General features: G+C 47.6%; 1 protein-coding gene across 1 annotated transcript in view; it reads left to right on the top strand.

The window, feature by feature from the left end:
• Positions 1–7,806, top strand: part of BFSP2 (beaded filament structural protein 2) — a gene marked incomplete at both ends in the record, with an annotated part of 40,199 nt that extends 32,393 nt beyond the window's left edge. The window contains 3 exons of the mRNA XM_080696615.1: positions 955–1,175; positions 5,974–6,105; positions 7,734–7,806. Of these exons, the coding sequence (XP_080552741.1) occupies positions 955–1,175; positions 5,974–6,105; positions 7,734–7,806 (426 nt within the window). The remainder of the gene's footprint in view (positions 1–954; positions 1,176–5,973; positions 6,106–7,733) is intronic.
• Positions 7,807–17,258: the final 9,452 nt, after the last annotated feature.

The raw sequence follows: 17,258 nt of genomic DNA, 5'->3' as shown, positions 1-17,258 counted from the left end.
GTTGTCCTTGAACCGTGATCCTTCTGCCTCAGCCTCCCAAATACTGGGATTGCAAGCGTGAGCTACCACGCCCAGCTGTGATACCCTGTTTCAAAATAAAAAATAATAAAAAATCAGACTGGGGGGTATAGCAGGAGGTAGAATGCTCCTGGGTTCAATCCCAAGTACCACAAAAATAAAAATAAAATAAATAAAAAATAACAAATGGGGCTGGAGGTGTATCTCAGAGGTAGAATGCCCCTAAGTTCAATCCCCAGTGCCACAAAATAAAAATAAAAATAAAAATAACTTAGCAAGACCCTGTTTCACAATAAAAATAAATAAATAAAGCCGTAGGTGGTGGCGCAAGCTTGTAATCCCAGTGCTTGGGAGGCTGAGACAGGAGGATGGCACAGGTTCGAAGCCAGCCTCAGTTACTTAGTGAGGCTCTCAGCAATTTAGTGAGACCATGTTTCCAAATAATGTATAAATAGGTCTGGGAGTATAGCCTGGAGTAGAGAAGCCCCTGGGTTCCACCCAAGTACCAAATAAATAAATAAATAAATAAATAAATGGGCTGGGGGTGTATTATGTTGCTCAGAAATTCAATTCCCTAGTTAAAAAAAAAAAAAAAGCTGGGTGTGGTGGCACGTGCTTGTAATCCCAGCATTTGGGAGGTTCGAGGACAGCCTCAGCTACTACTCAGTGAGGCTCTTTGCAACTCAGTGAGACCCTGCTTCAAAATAAAGAATAAAAAATAGGGCTGGGGGTGTAGCTGGGAGATAGAATGCCCTAGTACCACCCAAAAAAAAATTATAAAAAAAATCATTGAATCAGACTTAACCAAAGCCAACCCCCTGAGGAAGATTCCTTATTTTTCCACGGAGCCCCATAAAACTGACTCTCATCAGCGCCCCTAACCGATAAGGTCACTGTCTCCCGTGCCCTGGGTTTGGACCGGTTGCTGTTTTGCAGAAACGCGGCCTGGAGAACTCGGTGCAGGACGCCAAGCACTGGCATGACATGGAGCTGCAGAACCTGGGCGCCGTGGTGGCCAGGCTGGAGGCCGAGCTGCGGGAGGTCCGCGCCGAGGCCGAGGAGCAGCAGCGGGAGCGCGCACACCTGCTGGTGCGCAAGGAACAGCTGAGCCAGGACCTGACGGCCTGCCTGGACCTGCTGGACCGAGCCGAGGGCAGGTGCGTCTGCGCCCTGGCCAGAGCAGTCACACTCGCCGCCGTCAAAGTCCCAGGGCATGCCTGTAATCCCAATACTTGGGAGGCTGAGACAGGAGGATCGCAGGCTCCCGGCCAGCCTCAGCAACTTAGTGAGACTCTGTTTCCAAATAAAGAGTAAAGCCGGGCATCCTGGCGCACGCTTGTAATCCCAGCATTTGGGAGGCTGAGACAGGAGGATTGCAGGTTCCCAGACAGCCTCAGCTACTTAGGCCCTTTGCAACTCAGTGAGACCCTATGTCAAAATAAAGAATAAAAAATAGGGCTGGAGGTGTAGCTTGGAGGTAGAATGCCCCGGGTTCCAACCCCAGTACCATAAATAAATAAATAAATAAATAAATAAATAAATAAATAAATAAAAAGACTGGGGGCGTAATTCAAAAGTAGAATACACCTGGGTTTAATCCCCAGTATTGCAAAAAATAAACAAATAAATAAATAAATAAATAAATGGGCTTGGAGTGTAGTTCAGAGTTAACCCCTGGTTTCAATCCCAAATACCACAAAAAATAAATTAATAATAATAACAATAATAGCCGGGCATGGTGGCACACACTGTAATCCCAGAATTTGGAAGGTGGAGGATCACAGTTTGTGGACAGCCTCAGCTACTTAGGCCCTTTGCAACTCAGTAAGACTCTGTTTCAAATAAATAAATAAATAAATAAATAAATAAATAAATAAATAAATAAATAAATAGACTAAAAAACAGGACTGAAGCCAGGTGTGGTGGCGCACGCTTGTCATCCCAGCATTCGGGAGGCTGAGACTGGAGGATCGCGGTTCACGGACAGCCTCAGCTTCTTAGTGAAGCCCTCTGCAACTCAGTGAGACCCTGTTTCAAAATAAAGAATAAAAAACAGGGCAGGGGGTGTAGCTCGGAGGTTGAATGCCCCTACATTACATCCCCAGACCTGCAAAAAATTAAAAATTAAAAAACAAAAATAAAAATAATAAAAAATAGGACTGAGGATGTAGCTCGGAGGTAAAATGCCCCTGGGCTGTATCCCTGGTACTGTAATAATAATAATAATAATAATAATAATAATAATAATAATAATAACAACAACAACAACAACAACAACAATAATATAATGGCTGGTGTGTGGCTCAGCAGTAAAGCACCTCCTGAGTTTGATCCCCAATGTTACACAAAAAGGAGAAATTACTACCAAGCTTCCTCTGTTCTCCCTCCCTCCCTCCCAACACACCCAATTCCACAGCCTCGCCGTTCTTCCAGGATTTTTCTATTCATGAATAATATCTAGGTTCACATCTGCATCTATGTCTATATATAGCTGTATATGTACATATTAGATATACATATGTGTGTATACATGGATGGCTAGATGTACATGTTCGTGTGTGTGTGTCTGTGTGTGTGGTACTGGGGATTGAACCCAGGGGCATTCTACCTCCGAGCTCCACCCCCAGTCCTATTTTATTTTTATTTTGAAACAGGGTCTCTCTAGGTTAATGAGAGCCTCACTACTTGCAGAGACTTTCCTAGAACCTGTGATCCTCCTGTCTCAGCCTCCAAAGTACGGGGATTACAGACGGGCATCACCGTGCCTGGCTGTGTATATTTGTATACACACTCACACACACACACACACACACACGTAGGACACGCATAGTAGCTGCTTCAGCTACACGCAATCGGACCTCAGTAATGGGGCCGGAAACCAGAGTTCCTAACGATTTTCAGGCAAAACCTCTGGGTATTTTTCAAAATGCGGCGGGGCCCCAGGCTCCTGGTTTCTTGAGTGAGCCCTCTCCTGCTCGATTCTGGATGGCACTTTTCAATCGCTAGAGCAGGAGCCATATTTATGTCATAGTGTTGGATTCAGGTGAGCGAGGCTGCTCAAAGATTTCCTTAGGGATCAGGCGCGGTGGTGCACGCTTGTAATCCCGGCATTTGGGAGGCTGGGACGGGAGGGTCACAGGTTCAAGGCCAGCAGTGTGACCTTGTTTCACAATAAAGAATAAAAAATAGGGCTGAGGGTGTAGCTCAATGGGAGAATGTACCTGGGTTCCATCCCCAGTGCCAGGGGAAAAAAAAAAAAAAAAGATTTCCTTAGGAACCCGAGCTCTTCTCATCGCTGCATGAGATTCTTGTCTTTTTGTCGTCATCTTTGTCACCCCCTGATTGCCAAATGCCTGTCCGGCTCGGACAACACATCCTTACTTGTGGCCAAAAGCGGTGGGGCTGGGGCAGCAGCAGAAAGGCTCCGTCCTCTCATCATCAGGGAAGGAAAATGTCTTGAGAAGGCTCCAGGGGGCCTTTGCTCTTACAGCTGGAGCAAGAGACCCTGAGAAGGCATTTTGGTGGTTACTCCAGACTTTATGGTGGAAGCAGAAAAGGGGCTGGAGATGGAGAGTGCGCTGGCTGTCCACAGACTGCCATGAGACGCACGCACGCACGCACGCACGCACGCACGCACATAAGTACGCTGATCTATGAACACACGCAGTTGTCTCTTCTCCTCCTTCTCCTTCTCCTTCTTCTGTAGTGGGGATGAAACCCAGGAGATTCTACCTCCAAGCTATACCCCAGCCCTATTTTTTATTTTATTTTATTTATTTATGTATTTGTTTATTTATTTATTTATTTATTTATTTATTTATTTTTGGTGGTACTGGGGTTCCTGGAAACCCTTCTACCTCCGGGCTACACTCCCAGGCACCTATTTTTTTATATTTTTATTTGGAAACAGGGTCTCCTAAGCCAGCACCGCTGGCTTTGAACCTGCGCGATCCTCCTGTCTCCGCCTCCCAAGCCCTGGGATTACAAGTGTGCGCCACCACGCCCGGTTTATTCTTTATTTTGAAACAGGGTCTCACTAAGTAGCTGCGGCTGTGCTCAAACCGCGATCCTCCTGCCTCAGCCTCCCGAATATTGAGGTTACAAGTGTGCACCTCCATGCCCGGCAGCATTTTTTTTAATACATTGGGACTCGAAAAGCATATATGTCAGCCTTTGTGGCTTAATCCCATTACAGACTCTTTCCAGAAACTCATGCCTCTATTTCCTTATTTCTTGTTTGGTAAAGGGGATTGAGTTTAGGAGTATTCTACCTCCGAGCTACTCTCCCCGCCCCAGCCCTTTCTTTTTTTTTTTTTTTTTTTTTTTTTTTTTTTTGCGGGTCTGGGGATGGAGCCCAGGGGCATTCGACCTCCGAGCTACAGCCACTACCCTATTTTTTATTCTTTGTTTTGAAACCCGGTCTCACTGAGTTGCAGAGGGCCTCACTAAGTAGCTGAGGCTGTCTGCTAAGGGGTATCCTCAGGTTTCAGCCTCCCGAATGCTGGGATTACTAGCGTGTGCCACCACGCCCGGCTTTTTTTTTTTTAAAGCAGGATCTTACTAAGTTGCTGCAGGTCTCTCTGAATTGCTGAGGCTGGCCTTGAACCTGGATCCTCCTGCCTTAGCCTCCCAAGTATTGGGATTACAAATGTGTGCCGCCACGCCCTGCCCTTGCCTTTTCTTAAAAAATCACAATTCTGCGTATATTGAGTGAGGGATAGGGGAGTAACTCTCAGAGACCACGTAGGGGCCATATAGTCCAGGCCCTCATGATTCAAGAGAGAATGCCATAGGATTTGTGCCCATCACACACGGGGACGGGGCCGCAGAACCGAGAGCCCAGCCCGAGTGTCCCCGCGCACACCCTGAGTGTAGCACCCCTTTTTTGGGAAGGAAAGCACACACCTAAGCACCTAAGCCCTCCCTTCTTTCAAATGGAAAACATGCCACCCAGCTCCCTTCTGTCTCTGGCTTGGCTCGCTTTCCCTTGGTGATCAAACCCAGATGTTCCTAACAACGCCAGTTGCTTCAGAGGCCTATGTACATTGGAGTAAAAACACAGGAGTCATTTGAACAAACACGGCAGGGGGCGTGGCGTTGGTGGGCGTGGCCAGGTCCACTCCAAGAGCCGCTCATCCAGGTCACCCTCGTCCCCCCAACACCACCCCAGCTCCACTCTAGCCTTACGCCATTATCACGCTGCACAGACTGGAAACCATCTCAGAGGGATTAAGCCCAAGGTCACACAGCGGAGCAGGACCCGTCCCCAATTGTTTCCCATGGGACACCTGCCTCTCCTGAGAGCTTGCCCGAGGTTCTGATTTTTTCCTCATTCTGATTTCCTCCTTCTGACTCTTTTCAGCTAATGGAGGAACTTCCTTGTGCCTCGAAGAAGATGCAGCCTGGGCCCCGCCAGGAGCCGAGAGGCCCCGCTTTCCTTGAAGTAGTCTAGCTTGAGCTCTCCCTGCCCCTCCAAATAAATGACTTGTGTGCAGCCGCAGCCGCCGGGTGAACTCACCGTCGTGGGCACAGAGAGCATTTGATCTGCTGGGCCTTTGCTCAGGGCGTGTGTGTGTGTGTGTGTGTGTGTGTGTGTGTGTGTGTGTGTGTGTGTGTGTTTGGGATTGAAACTAGGGCCAAGCCTATACTCTATCACTGAGCTATACCCCCAGCCCGGGAGCCATTCCCGAAGACCATTTATTTATATATATTCATTCCATACTGGGGATGGTACCCAGGGGCATTCTACCTCTGAGCTATACTCCCAGCCCTATTTTTTATTCTTTATCTTGAAACAGGGTCTCACTGAGTTGCAGAGGGCCTCACTAAGTAGCTGAGGCTGTCTGCGAACCGAGATCCTCCAGTCTCAGCCTCCAGAATGCTGGGGTGACAAGCGTGCGCCGCCACGCCCGGCTCAGAAGGTCTTTAAATGTGTGACCTATCTCATCATTCAAGAGTCAACTGTTCTTGGGTTTATCAGTATCCGAATGGCCCCTGGGCAAAAGCTGTGCTCCTGGTATCCAAGCTGGCCACGATTTGGGACAAGAAACTTGCTGGAAAAGGAATTGGCGTGGTGCCCTGCCGCAGGTATCGTAATTACAGGCATCACAAGCACTCGGGCCTCTCTAGTGTCCTCCGCAGGCACCTGATGTGCAAACACACTTCACCTGCTGCTGGCACAACACTTCTTTGTAAATCTGAATAGAACATCCAGCCAGGCTTGGTGGCGCACGCTTGTAATCCCTGTACTTGGGAGGCTGAGACAGGAGTATGGCGGGTTTGAAGCCAGCCTCAGCAAGCAGTAGGACTCTCATCTACCTAGCAAGATCCTGTTTCAAAATCAACATAAAATAGGGCTGAGGGTGTAGCCCAGAGGTAGAATGCCCCTAGGTTCCATCCCCAGTAACACAAACAGAAAGAGAAAGAGAGAGAGAAAGCCCGGGCGTGTGGTGGCGCACGCTTGTAATCCCAGCATTCGGGAGGCTGAGACAGGAGGATCGCAGTTCACAGGCAGCCTCAGCTACTTAGTGAGGCCCTCTGCAACTCAGTGACACCCTGTTTCAAAAATAAAGAATAAAAAATAGGGCTGTGGGTGTAACTTAGAGGTAGAATGCCCTGGACTCCATCCCTAGTACAGCGGGGGGCGGAAGGGGGAGGGAGAGGGAGAGAGAGAGAGAGAGAGAGGGAGAGGGGAGGAGAGGAGAGGAGAGGAGAGGGAGAGAGAGAGGTTTAGCCTGTGGGGACTCATTAGGTCGCAGTTACACACCCCACTTGCAGCCACTGAATTCTCTCCCAGGACCTTCTCCCCAGCTCTCTCAGGACTCCGTTCAGTTAAATATAGTTCACGCATCTGTCACCTACCCAAGCAGGACTCTCCTGACTTCTGATTAAAATTGAAACCACCACCTGTGTCCCACCATAGCTCTCAGTATCTCTAAAACCACACAGGCTAAAAACGAAATCGAATAAAAAGCCCAACTTTAATTTCTTAATTCTCCCCTCATGTTTATCAGTCTGCCACACAGAATTAGACCAACAGGTCTGAGTCTCTGTCCTCGGCAGCTGCTAATCCAGACAAGTGTATGCACACAAGATGAGTCAAGGGAAAGACCTCATACCCCAGGTTCCAGATAGCCCAGGCTGACCCAAAGCAAAGAAACCTTATTTGTTACTCAGAAAGCTTACGAGAGAGCTGGGCATGGTGGTCCACGCTTGTAATCCCAGTACTTGGGAGGCTGAGACAGGAGGATCCCAAGTTCGAGACCAGCCTCAGCTACTTAGGCCCTGTTTCAAAATAAAGAATAAAAAATGGAACTGGAGGTATAACTCAGAAGTAGAATGCCCCTGGGTTCAATCCATAGTACTGCAAAAAAAAAAAAAACCATTTTAAAGTAAGCCAGGCATGGTAGTACACGCATGTCATCCCAGTATTTGGAAGGCTAAGACAGGAGGATCACAGGTTCAAGGCCAGCCTCAGCAACTTAGCAAGGCTCTCGGCAATTTGGTGAGACTCTGCTTCAAAAGAAAAATAAAACAGGCCTGGGGGTGGAGCTCAGAGGTAGACCCTGGATTCTATCACTGCCACCACCCAAAGAGAGAGAGAGAGAGAGAGAGAGAGAGAGAGGGAGAGAGAGAGAGAGGACACACAGACACAAAGCAAGAAATGAGGTCTCTCAGCTAGAATCACTCCTTTGATTTCTCTTTTCGTCCTGCAGGGTCAAAGGAATTGTATTAACAAGTCACAGCGGCAGAGCAGCTTTTTCCAGTTTGCACAACGCCTTTGCATAATTCAGTTTGTTGTCTGAGGCACAGAAGCAGCCAGGCACCCCAATGCTATATTTCAGCCAGAAATCCATTTCCCCGTCCTCCATCACCGTACACCGTAGGCGGCCCATAACTGCACCATCTGCATCCATGAGCAGGCCAGAAGACGACAGTCTTGGCCTTTGGATGCACCGCTCCCTGAGGTCCCTTTCTTTTGCTTTATTTCTTTCTTGTTTCTAGCAATTGCTCCCCAGATAAGAGCTAAATCCCACAGCTAAACACAGCCCGAGGGCCCGGCAAAGGTCAGCCATCAAAAAGGGGTGCCTCTGGGTTCAAAGAGCCATGCCCATGGAAGGAGGGAAGAGCAGAGGGGGCCCCTGGCCGGCATCCCGCAGACGGAGGCTACGCCTGTCTGCACACCTCTGTTGGCTTGCTCGTGATCTCTGCTGCCAATCACTCAGCTAATCACCCTTGGGCAGGGAGCGCCAGGGCCGGCCGGAGCTTCCAGGCCCCCACAGGCTCTCGCTGCTTCTGATGAGGCTTCATTAACAGGTACGAAAAGGCGCTGTTCACACACACACACACACACACACACACACACACACACACACACACAGTCTCTGCCAGGGTCTTATTTAAATCAGACTTCCTCTTGCAACACCCTGCCCCATTATACTGTGGCGGCTCAGACAGGTGGCGGGGAGGCGCTGCTGCGGTATCAGAGGCTGAGCAGGTGCCGTGGAGGGCGGGGATGGCCGCTTCCACACCACACCAGACAGTACCACCGGCCCGGCTCAGCCTCCCTTGCAGAACAGTGCAGCTCCCAGTGTGGTTGCTAGGGCAACGGATAACTTTTAGAGCGTGCCACCCCCATTCTGTGCGTGTGTGTGTGTGTGTGTGTGTGTGTGTGTGTGTGTGTGTAATGCCGCAGATTGAACCCAGGAGCTGCTGGGTTCTACTGCCAAGCTTCACTTCCAGCCCTATTTTAATTTTTTAGTTTGAAACAGGGTCTAAGTTGTGGAGCGCCTCACTAAGTAGCTGAGGCTGGCAGCAAAGATGTGATCCTTCTGTCTCAGCCTCCCAAGTACGTTTGGCGCTTTCTTTTTTTTTTTTTTTTTGTATTTTGTTTGATTGTTTATAGTGCTGGGGATTGAACCCAGGGCCTCATATATGATAGACAGACACACTACCACGGAGCTACATCCCCAGCCCTTATTTTTTGTGTTTTTTTATTGTTGTTTTTGTTTTTGTTTTTGTGGTACTGAGGTTCCTGGAAGCCCTTCTACCTCCGGGCTCCACTCCCAGACCTATTTTATATTTTTATTTGGAAACAGGGTCTCTTAAGCCAGCGTGGCTAGCTTCAAACTTGTATGATCCTCCGGTCTCCGCCTCCCAAGCGCGGGGATTACAAGCGTGCACCACCACGCCTGGCATTTTTCTGTTTTGAAACAGGCTCTCACTAGGTTGCTCAGAGTCTTGTTACAGTTGCTGAGGCGGTCCTCAAACCCATGACCCTCCTTTGCGGCCTCCCAAGGACTGGGATTAGGAGCCTGGCCACCATGCCCAGCTAGAGCCCACATTCTTCCATACCAATGTCCTCAAATCTTACCTTCGGGAATACCCACAACCCCTCTCGGCGTGCACTGGTGCCCAAGAGCTTTGTTGGGTTTGGAAGGCACCAGCTAGAAAGAAAAAAGACAATTGCCTTCGTGGGCTTGTGATCGTGATGGGGATTCCAGATGAACATTAAGAAGGGGGGAAATCAAAGATAAAGAAAGAAGGCAGAGACCACGCTGCGGCTCGTGTGCCTTCGCGTTATCATCAGAGACGGGAAATTGAATTGCAAGAGCTGGGGGTGCCGCTCTGTGGTAGAGCACTTACCTAGCATGGGGAGGCCCAGGCTGATCCCCAGTGCCACGCGAAAAGGAGGAGGGAGGGAGGAGGGAGGGAGAGAAGGAGGGAGGGAGGAAGAGAAGGAGGGAGGAAGAGAAGGAGGGAGGAAGAGAAGGAGGGAGGGAGGGAGGAGGGAGGAAGAGAAGGAGGGAGGGAGGGAGAGAAGGAGGGAGGGAGGGAGGGAAAGAGGGAGGGAGGAAGAGAAGGAGGGAGGGAGGGAGGAGGGAGGAAGAGAAGGAGGGAGGGAGGGAGAAAAGGAGGGAGGGAGGAGGGAGGAAGAGAAGGAGGGAGGGAGGGAGGGAGGAGGGAGGGAGGGAGAGAAGGAGGGAGGGACAGAGGGAGGAAGAGAAGGAGGGAGGGAGGGAGGGAGGAGGGAGGGAGGGAGAGAAGGAGGGAGGGAGAGAGGGAGGAGGGAGGGAGGGAGGAAGAGAAGGAGGGAGGGAGGGAGGGAGGAGGGAGGGAGAGAAGGAGGGAGGGAGAGAGGGAGGAGGGAGGGAGAGAGGGAGGAGGGAGGGAGGGAGGAGTAAAACAGACACCCAGGCCTAATCTCAGTCGTTTTTCAGCAAGACGTCTGTCCGCCCAGCACCCTGCTGGTCACTGATTACATCCGATGCCCCACTGATATTCTCCTGTAAAGCCCTCTTCCGACCTGCTTTGAGAAAGCTGACAATGGGTTGCCTCTTTGAAGGCAAATCTAGGATTTTACCTGGGGTTTTCAGACTTTGCAAATAACAATGCAGGATGCCCACTTTAGTTCAAGTTTCGGGTAAATAACTGTTCATTTTTTAGTATAAGTATAGCCTACATGTTGCAAGAGATTTACTAAAATCCAGCAACCTAATAACATCAAAGGAAATGCCCCGCACTTCATGTTCCCTGCATCCTTCTCGAACTCCAGGCCACACATGAGGGGGTGGCTGGCACTTTTTTTTTTCTGGTACTGGGTGTTACGGATTGGGAGAATATGGTTTGAGGAAACTGTTCCCCGGGAACCCCTGCGAGGGTCCCGGACACTCCCCCAACCCATAACAAACCCAAAACGACCAAAAACAGAAAATTACCCCGGGGTTCTTGTCCTAAGCTAAGAATAAATATGCATAGCTTGGACAGTTGCTGAAGATTTAAAGAAGTTTATTAAAAGATAGAAATACAGAAAATAGAAATACAGCCCCATGCCAAAATGGTATGGGGGTGACTCGAAATGAATACACCAAAGGGATTACACGTGGACCGGACTTTTTATAGCCATGACCTCCATCTTGTTTGCATAATTCTGAGGTAGTGAATGTCCCTGTAAGGTACCTCCCCTTACCCTGTAAGGTACCTCCCCCAGCAATGTGTGGCAAGGCTTCTCCTTTGACCCCTCCTACCATCTTAGCTGGCTTATCCAATCATGCAGATCTGTCTTTAGAGAAAGGCCTAGTTCTCCTCAACTAAGATCTGTCTTTAGATAGAGACAGGCCTAGTTCTCCTCTCCTATTGACTGGTTAATTGCTTTGAGCTAGGTTAATTTACATTGGAATAGCTTCCTGTTTTAGGCAGAAATCAAGTCCTTTCTTTACCCATGTCTGCCGCCATTTTGACACAACTATTTTGAAATATATCAATTATTTTCTTTTGAAATATATTAATAATCAGAGCTTTCCCAAATCTTCCTAGGCTATTCCCAGTACTGGTACACTGGGGGTGGAACCCAGGAGCTTTCTACTTCTGGGCTACACTCCCAGACCTGTTTTATACTTTATTTTGAAACAGGGTCTCACTGAGTTGCTGAGAGCTTCACTCAGTAGCTGAGGCTGGCTTCGAACCTGTGCAATCCTCCTGTCTCAGCCTCCCAAGCACGGGGATTCCAAGCGTGCGCCACCACGCCCAGCTGGAGTGGCTGACACTTCTAAGTGGGATAGCCGTGATGTCCAAGGACTGGGTAGCCCAGAGACTGGGTAGCCCAGACCGTGTCTCCCTCAGAATCAACTGGAAATTGTCCCGGGGCATAAAAGGACAATCCCATTCAAGAGAGAGATCTGCTAGTGGGTAAAGAAATGAAGCGTGCTGTTCTTTCAGCTGAAAGGACTGGCTTAATTAGATCACATAGACGGGTTGTTTTGAATAAAAGGGTCAGCAGGAACCGGAACAGATCCCGCCCGGCATAGACGGGATGCTGCCGAGAGGGCAGAAGCCTCGATTTTCTCTGTAATGCCCAAGAGGAGATACTGGGGTTTTCTCCAGCCCCTCCTGCAAATGGAAGGGAATTCATGCCTCAGGAAGCCTGGCTTTTAGTATAATTCTAGAACTGGACACAAAATCCACATTGCCTCTTAGGAGAGGGACTCTGCACAGTGGGTGAATCAACCCTGGATTTCTTTGGACACGTCATAGATACTTTGTTTGGTTTTTGTTTTCTGTAGCTAACTAGCTAACACATTATTATTATTATTATTATTATTATTATTATATTATTTGTTTGGTGGTGGTTTTTCTTTTTTCTTCATTTTAGGTACTTAGGGTTGAACCCAGGAGCATTCTACCACCAATTTATACCCCCAGCCTTTTTTTTTTTTTTTTTTTTTTTGCGGATCTGGAGATGGAACCCGGGGCATTCGACCTCTGAGCTATACCTCCTGCCCTATTTTTCATTCTTTATTTTTAAACTGGTCTCACTAAGTTGCAGAGGGGAGGCTGAGACAGAAGGATGCAGGCATAGCCTCAACAACTTATAGAGGTCCTTTGCAAATTAGGCCCTGTTTCAAAAATGAAAAAATAAACTAGGGCTAGGGGTAGAATGCCCCTGGGTTCAATCCACAATATCATAAAATTTTCTCATCACACACCTAATTTTCATTGATGTTTTTAATTCTGTTTTATTTTAATCTATTTTATATTGATTAAAATGCTGCTTGTAAAGCCGGGCGTGATGGCACACGCGTGTAATCCCAGCATTCAGGAGGCTGAGACCGGAGGATCGCAGTTTGCGGACAGCCTCAGCTACTTAGTGAGGCCCTCCGCAACTCAGTGAGACCCAGTTTCAAAATAAAGAATAAAAAATAGGGCAGGGGGTGTAGCTCGGAGGTCAAATGCCCCTGGGTTCCATCCCCAGACCAGAAAAAATAAAATAAAATAAAATAAAATAAAATACTGCTTGTAGCCAGGCATGGGAGTACACACCTATAATCCCAGTATTTGGGACGCTAAAATAGGAGGATTACAAGCTTGAGGCCAGCTTCAGCAACTTGGGAGCCCTTGTTTCAAAATAAAAAATGAAATAAGACTGGGGATGTAATTCAAAGGTAGAACACCCTGGGTTTAGTCCCCAGTACTTAAAAAAAAAAAGTGCTGCTTATAGTTTAAATATATAAAGTTAGCCGGGCATGGGGGCACACGCTTGTAATCCCAGCATTCGAGAGGCTGAGACAGGAGGATCCTGGTTCGCGGACAGTCTCAGCTACTTAGTGAGGCTCTCTGCAGCTCAGTGAGACCCTGTTTCAAATAAAGAATAAAAAATAGGGCAGGGGGTATAGCTCGGAGGTAGAATGCCCCTAGGTAACATCCCCAGACCCACAAAAAATAAATAAATAATAAATAAATAAATATATAAAGTTTATGAGCCACCAATATATTATGACCCACAGCTTAAAAAACCCTGTAGTCCTCTAGGAGTGTGTGTGTGTGTGTGTGTGTATGTGTGTGTGTTTCTGGAAATTGAACCAAGGGCCTCATATCTCATACCTCATGCTAGGCAAGCGCTCTTCCTCTTAGCCACATCCCCAGCCCTGGTGTCCTCTGTAATATCACTTAATAAATATGTGCTGAATAGAGGCTTTGGGTGCCAAGACAGGTTAGGGCCATCACCCAACAGAAATATTTGTAGTCAAATAACTGTCGGTTTCATCTGTCACTTTAGCAACTGAAATAACATGGAGAGGAAATGTGTGTTAGTTTAGAGACAGGATTCCAGGGCTTGATTTCATAGTTTAAAGAACCTGCTTCCTGGAAAGAATGTGGAGAGAGCTTTGATTGTATATGAGTTTGTTTTGAATATGTCTTGACAGTCCTCACTTCTTTCGGGCTTCTTAAGACAGAGCCTGACAATGTGTGCTTAAGAAAACTTGGAGCCCAGCGTGGTAGCGCACGCTTGTAATCCCAGCATTCGGGAGGCTGAGACGGCAGGATCCGGGTTTGCGGGCATCCTCAGCTACTTAGTGAGGCCCTTTGCAACTCAGTGAGACCCTGTTTCAAAATAAAGAATAAAAAAACAGGGCTGGGGGTGTAGCTCAGAGGTAGAACACTCCTGGGTTGAATTCCCAGTACCACAGAAAAAAGGTAAAAAGGGGAAGAAAAGGGAAGAAAGAGGAGGGAGAAGAAGGGAGGGAGGGAGGGAGGAAGGAAGGAAGGAAGGAAGGGAAGAAGAAAAGAAGGTAGGTCTTGGGCCAGGCATTGAAACAGGGGTTTCTTGAGAGAAAACCCAGTGAGTTCTTGTCTACGGTGAGCGAAGAATGACACCTGCAGACCTCAGGAAGGGGAGTAAAAGGTTTATTGGAAGCAGCAGGGAATGGGGCAAAGGTGGCTGAACACCCCAAAGGAGCTGGAACTCTGGGTCCAGCAGCTGCCTTCAGGACAGTACTTGAGAGTAGCCCAAGCCAATTGCCTTCAGGTGCAAGCTGCTTTCTTCCAGAGTCCACGCGATCTGCCAAGAGAAAAGTGGCCATAGGGGCGGTCGGAACTCCGGGGTCCAGTAGCTGCCTTCAGGGTCACTACCCGAGTGTCGCCCGAGCAAAGTGCCCATCAGTTGCAAACAATTTTCTCCCAGAGTCCACGCGATCTGCCAGAAAAGAGGTACAGGTCACCCCTAGGGGCCTGGCCAGCCATGATGTCCAGCAGAGGCCTTCAGGAGTTGCCCGAGCCACGTGCCCTCAGATGCACTCTGCCTTCTCTCGGGGCCAACATGACCTGCGAGAGAGAACAGCTCCCCAAAAGGGGAGGGGGTCCCGAGCGGGAAAGTCCCCCTTTTGCCATCCGACTGGCCAATGCCTGACCGCTTGCAAGTTCACTTTTGGTTAGGGTGACTTTTGGGATTCCAAGGATAATTTGCATAGGGCATTTGCAAGTCCTTTGAAGGGTCTCCTTTCAGGAATGCCAGACTTGCTCAGTGGGTTTGTTGATTAGGAAACTCAGGATGGCTTTGTGAAGCTCTGATCCTTCTTATCTCTGAGCCTTTGGAATTTCAGGCACTTGTCACCCCTTAGGAAACTCAGGAAATTAACTTTTTTCTACCAAGGCCTTTTCCCTATCTGCCTATTTCCTTTCTACCTCCTCAGCATGACCCACATCTATAAACTCAGTACTTAGGAGGCTGAGACAGGAGGCTCACATGTTTGAGACCCCTTCAGCAAGACTTTCAGCCACTTAGCAACACCCTGTTTCAAAATAAGAAGTAGGCCGGCACCATCTTGCCTCATAGCACCAGGCTCCAGCAAAGAAAGGTCAACAAGGAGCTGAAGTGAGCAGCTGTGGATCATTTAGTGTAATTCAGCAGTTCTTTCAGCGCAAAGAATGTCTAAAGCTCCCAGTGGCCAAGCTCATCACGCCTTCCAGGGACTCAGAACGGAGCTCAAAACCAGAAAAATAATATCCCAGCCTCACAGCCAAGGATGTGGCAGCGGCGCCATATTGCCAGCAGCAGTGGCGATTTCACCACACCCGCGACAGCTCCAGATTAGCACGCACAATAACTATAAGTGAAACTGCGGCCCCTAAAGGAGAAATCCCAGCACTGCACCTCCAGGGACTTGCGCAGCTTTGATAATCTCCCTGGGTCTGAGATTTTGCAGTCCAACCCAGTGAAGGAGTAGTGGTGGCAGAGATACCACACCCTAGTCGCAGCTCCCCATGGGAAAACGCCCAGCCCGGCACCCCCATGGTCTTGCGCAGCCTCGATTAACTCCCTGGGTCTGAGACTTTGCGATACAACCCAATAAAGGAGTAGTGGCAGCTGAGATTAGCACAAACTCGAGATCCAGAGCACCCTAAGTGAAGTCGTGGTGACCTGGGGAAGTGGTGGGTGACCCAGAGAAGGCACAAAGTTCTGAAGTCATGGGGAAGAGGAACAGTAATAGAGCAATGAACATCCATAAACCCATATCAGAACCTGATAACTCAGAAATTCAGAGATCTCCAGATCAAGTCAGGAATATAACTGTAGAAATAATACAGGGCCTTCGAAAAAAATTTAGAGAGAGTCTAAAAGAAATAAAGGATGCAATCATTGAAGTAAAGGCATCAATTCAAACTATAAACAACTGATTAGACCACATGGAGAATAGAATCTCGCTCCTAGAAGGTGATCACTCCAAAAATGAATGCATAATTTATAACTTAGAAAAAAAAACCAGACAGCAGGAATCTGACGTTGAAGAAATATGGGCCCATTTTAAGAGAAGTAAACTAAGAATAATCAGAATAGAGGAGGGAAAAGAAGGTGAAACCAAAGGGATCAATAATGTCTTCAAAGAAATAATAGCAGAAAATTTTCCAAACATAGAGCAAGAGGTTGATACACAGGTCCAGGAAACTTATAGAACTCCCTTTAGAGAGGATCAGAGAAAAGGTTCCCCATGCCACATAATTGTCGAAATGACCAATGTGGAAGCCAAGCCGAGAATCTTAAAGGCAACAAAAACAAAGGGCCAATTGACATTCAGAGGCAAACCAATTAGAATCACTCCAGACTTCCCAAACCAAGTCATGAGAGCCAGAAGGGCTTGGAGTAACATATTCCAAACTCTGAAAGAAAACAACTTCCAGCCAAAAATTTCCTACCCAGCAAAACTATCTATCATATTAGATGGGGAAATAAGAAGCTTCCATGACACACAGAAACTGAAGGAATTTATGTCTTCAAAACCAGCGCTAGAGAAAATACTCAAAGAGATAAACTACAAAGAGGAAATAGGTAATACACACCAGAACCAGAGAAACAAGATTTTCCATCCAGTAGACAACTAAGCAAAGAAGAATAAACAGTATTTCAAACAGAAATAAAATCTTAACATGTTAGGAATGAAAAGTTATCTCTCAATAATCACACTGAATGTAAATGGCCTCAATTCTCCAATAAAAAGATAAAAGTGGCAAAATGGATTAAAAACCAGAATCCATTCATCTGCTGCTTACAAGAAACACACTTTACAAGTAAAGATAGTAACAAACTCAAGGTAAAGGGCTAGAGCAAGGTAATTAATGTTAAACAGGCATCCTAACAAATGTGAAGTAGTATTTCACTATACTTTTTATTTGTATTTCCTTAATGATTGGTTATATTATGATAATGATGAGTGATATTCATGTGTTTATTGGTCATATAAAAATCTTTGGAGCTTATCTACTTTAGTCTTTTACCTATTTCCTGATGGGGTGTGTCCATACAGTGCCTAAGGAGATGTAGCCTTCCTAGGCCTGAGCGGCCTACAGCCTAAGGCAAAACTTTAAGTAAAGTGATTCAGCAGAAAATGGGCTAAAGGTGGCGCCTGGAGGAAGCTAGGAAGGCGTGGTTTCCCCATTCATTATGGGTGGGGAGACTGAGCGGTTTT

Source organism: Muscardinus avellanarius, assembly GCF_963383645.1.
Source record: "Muscardinus avellanarius genome assembly, chromosome: 5".
Taxonomy (NCBI): domain Eukaryota; kingdom Metazoa; phylum Chordata; class Mammalia; order Rodentia; family Gliridae; genus Muscardinus; species Muscardinus avellanarius.
Note: the sequence above shows the minus strand (reverse complement) of the source record. Positions and strands in the feature narration are given on the sequence as shown.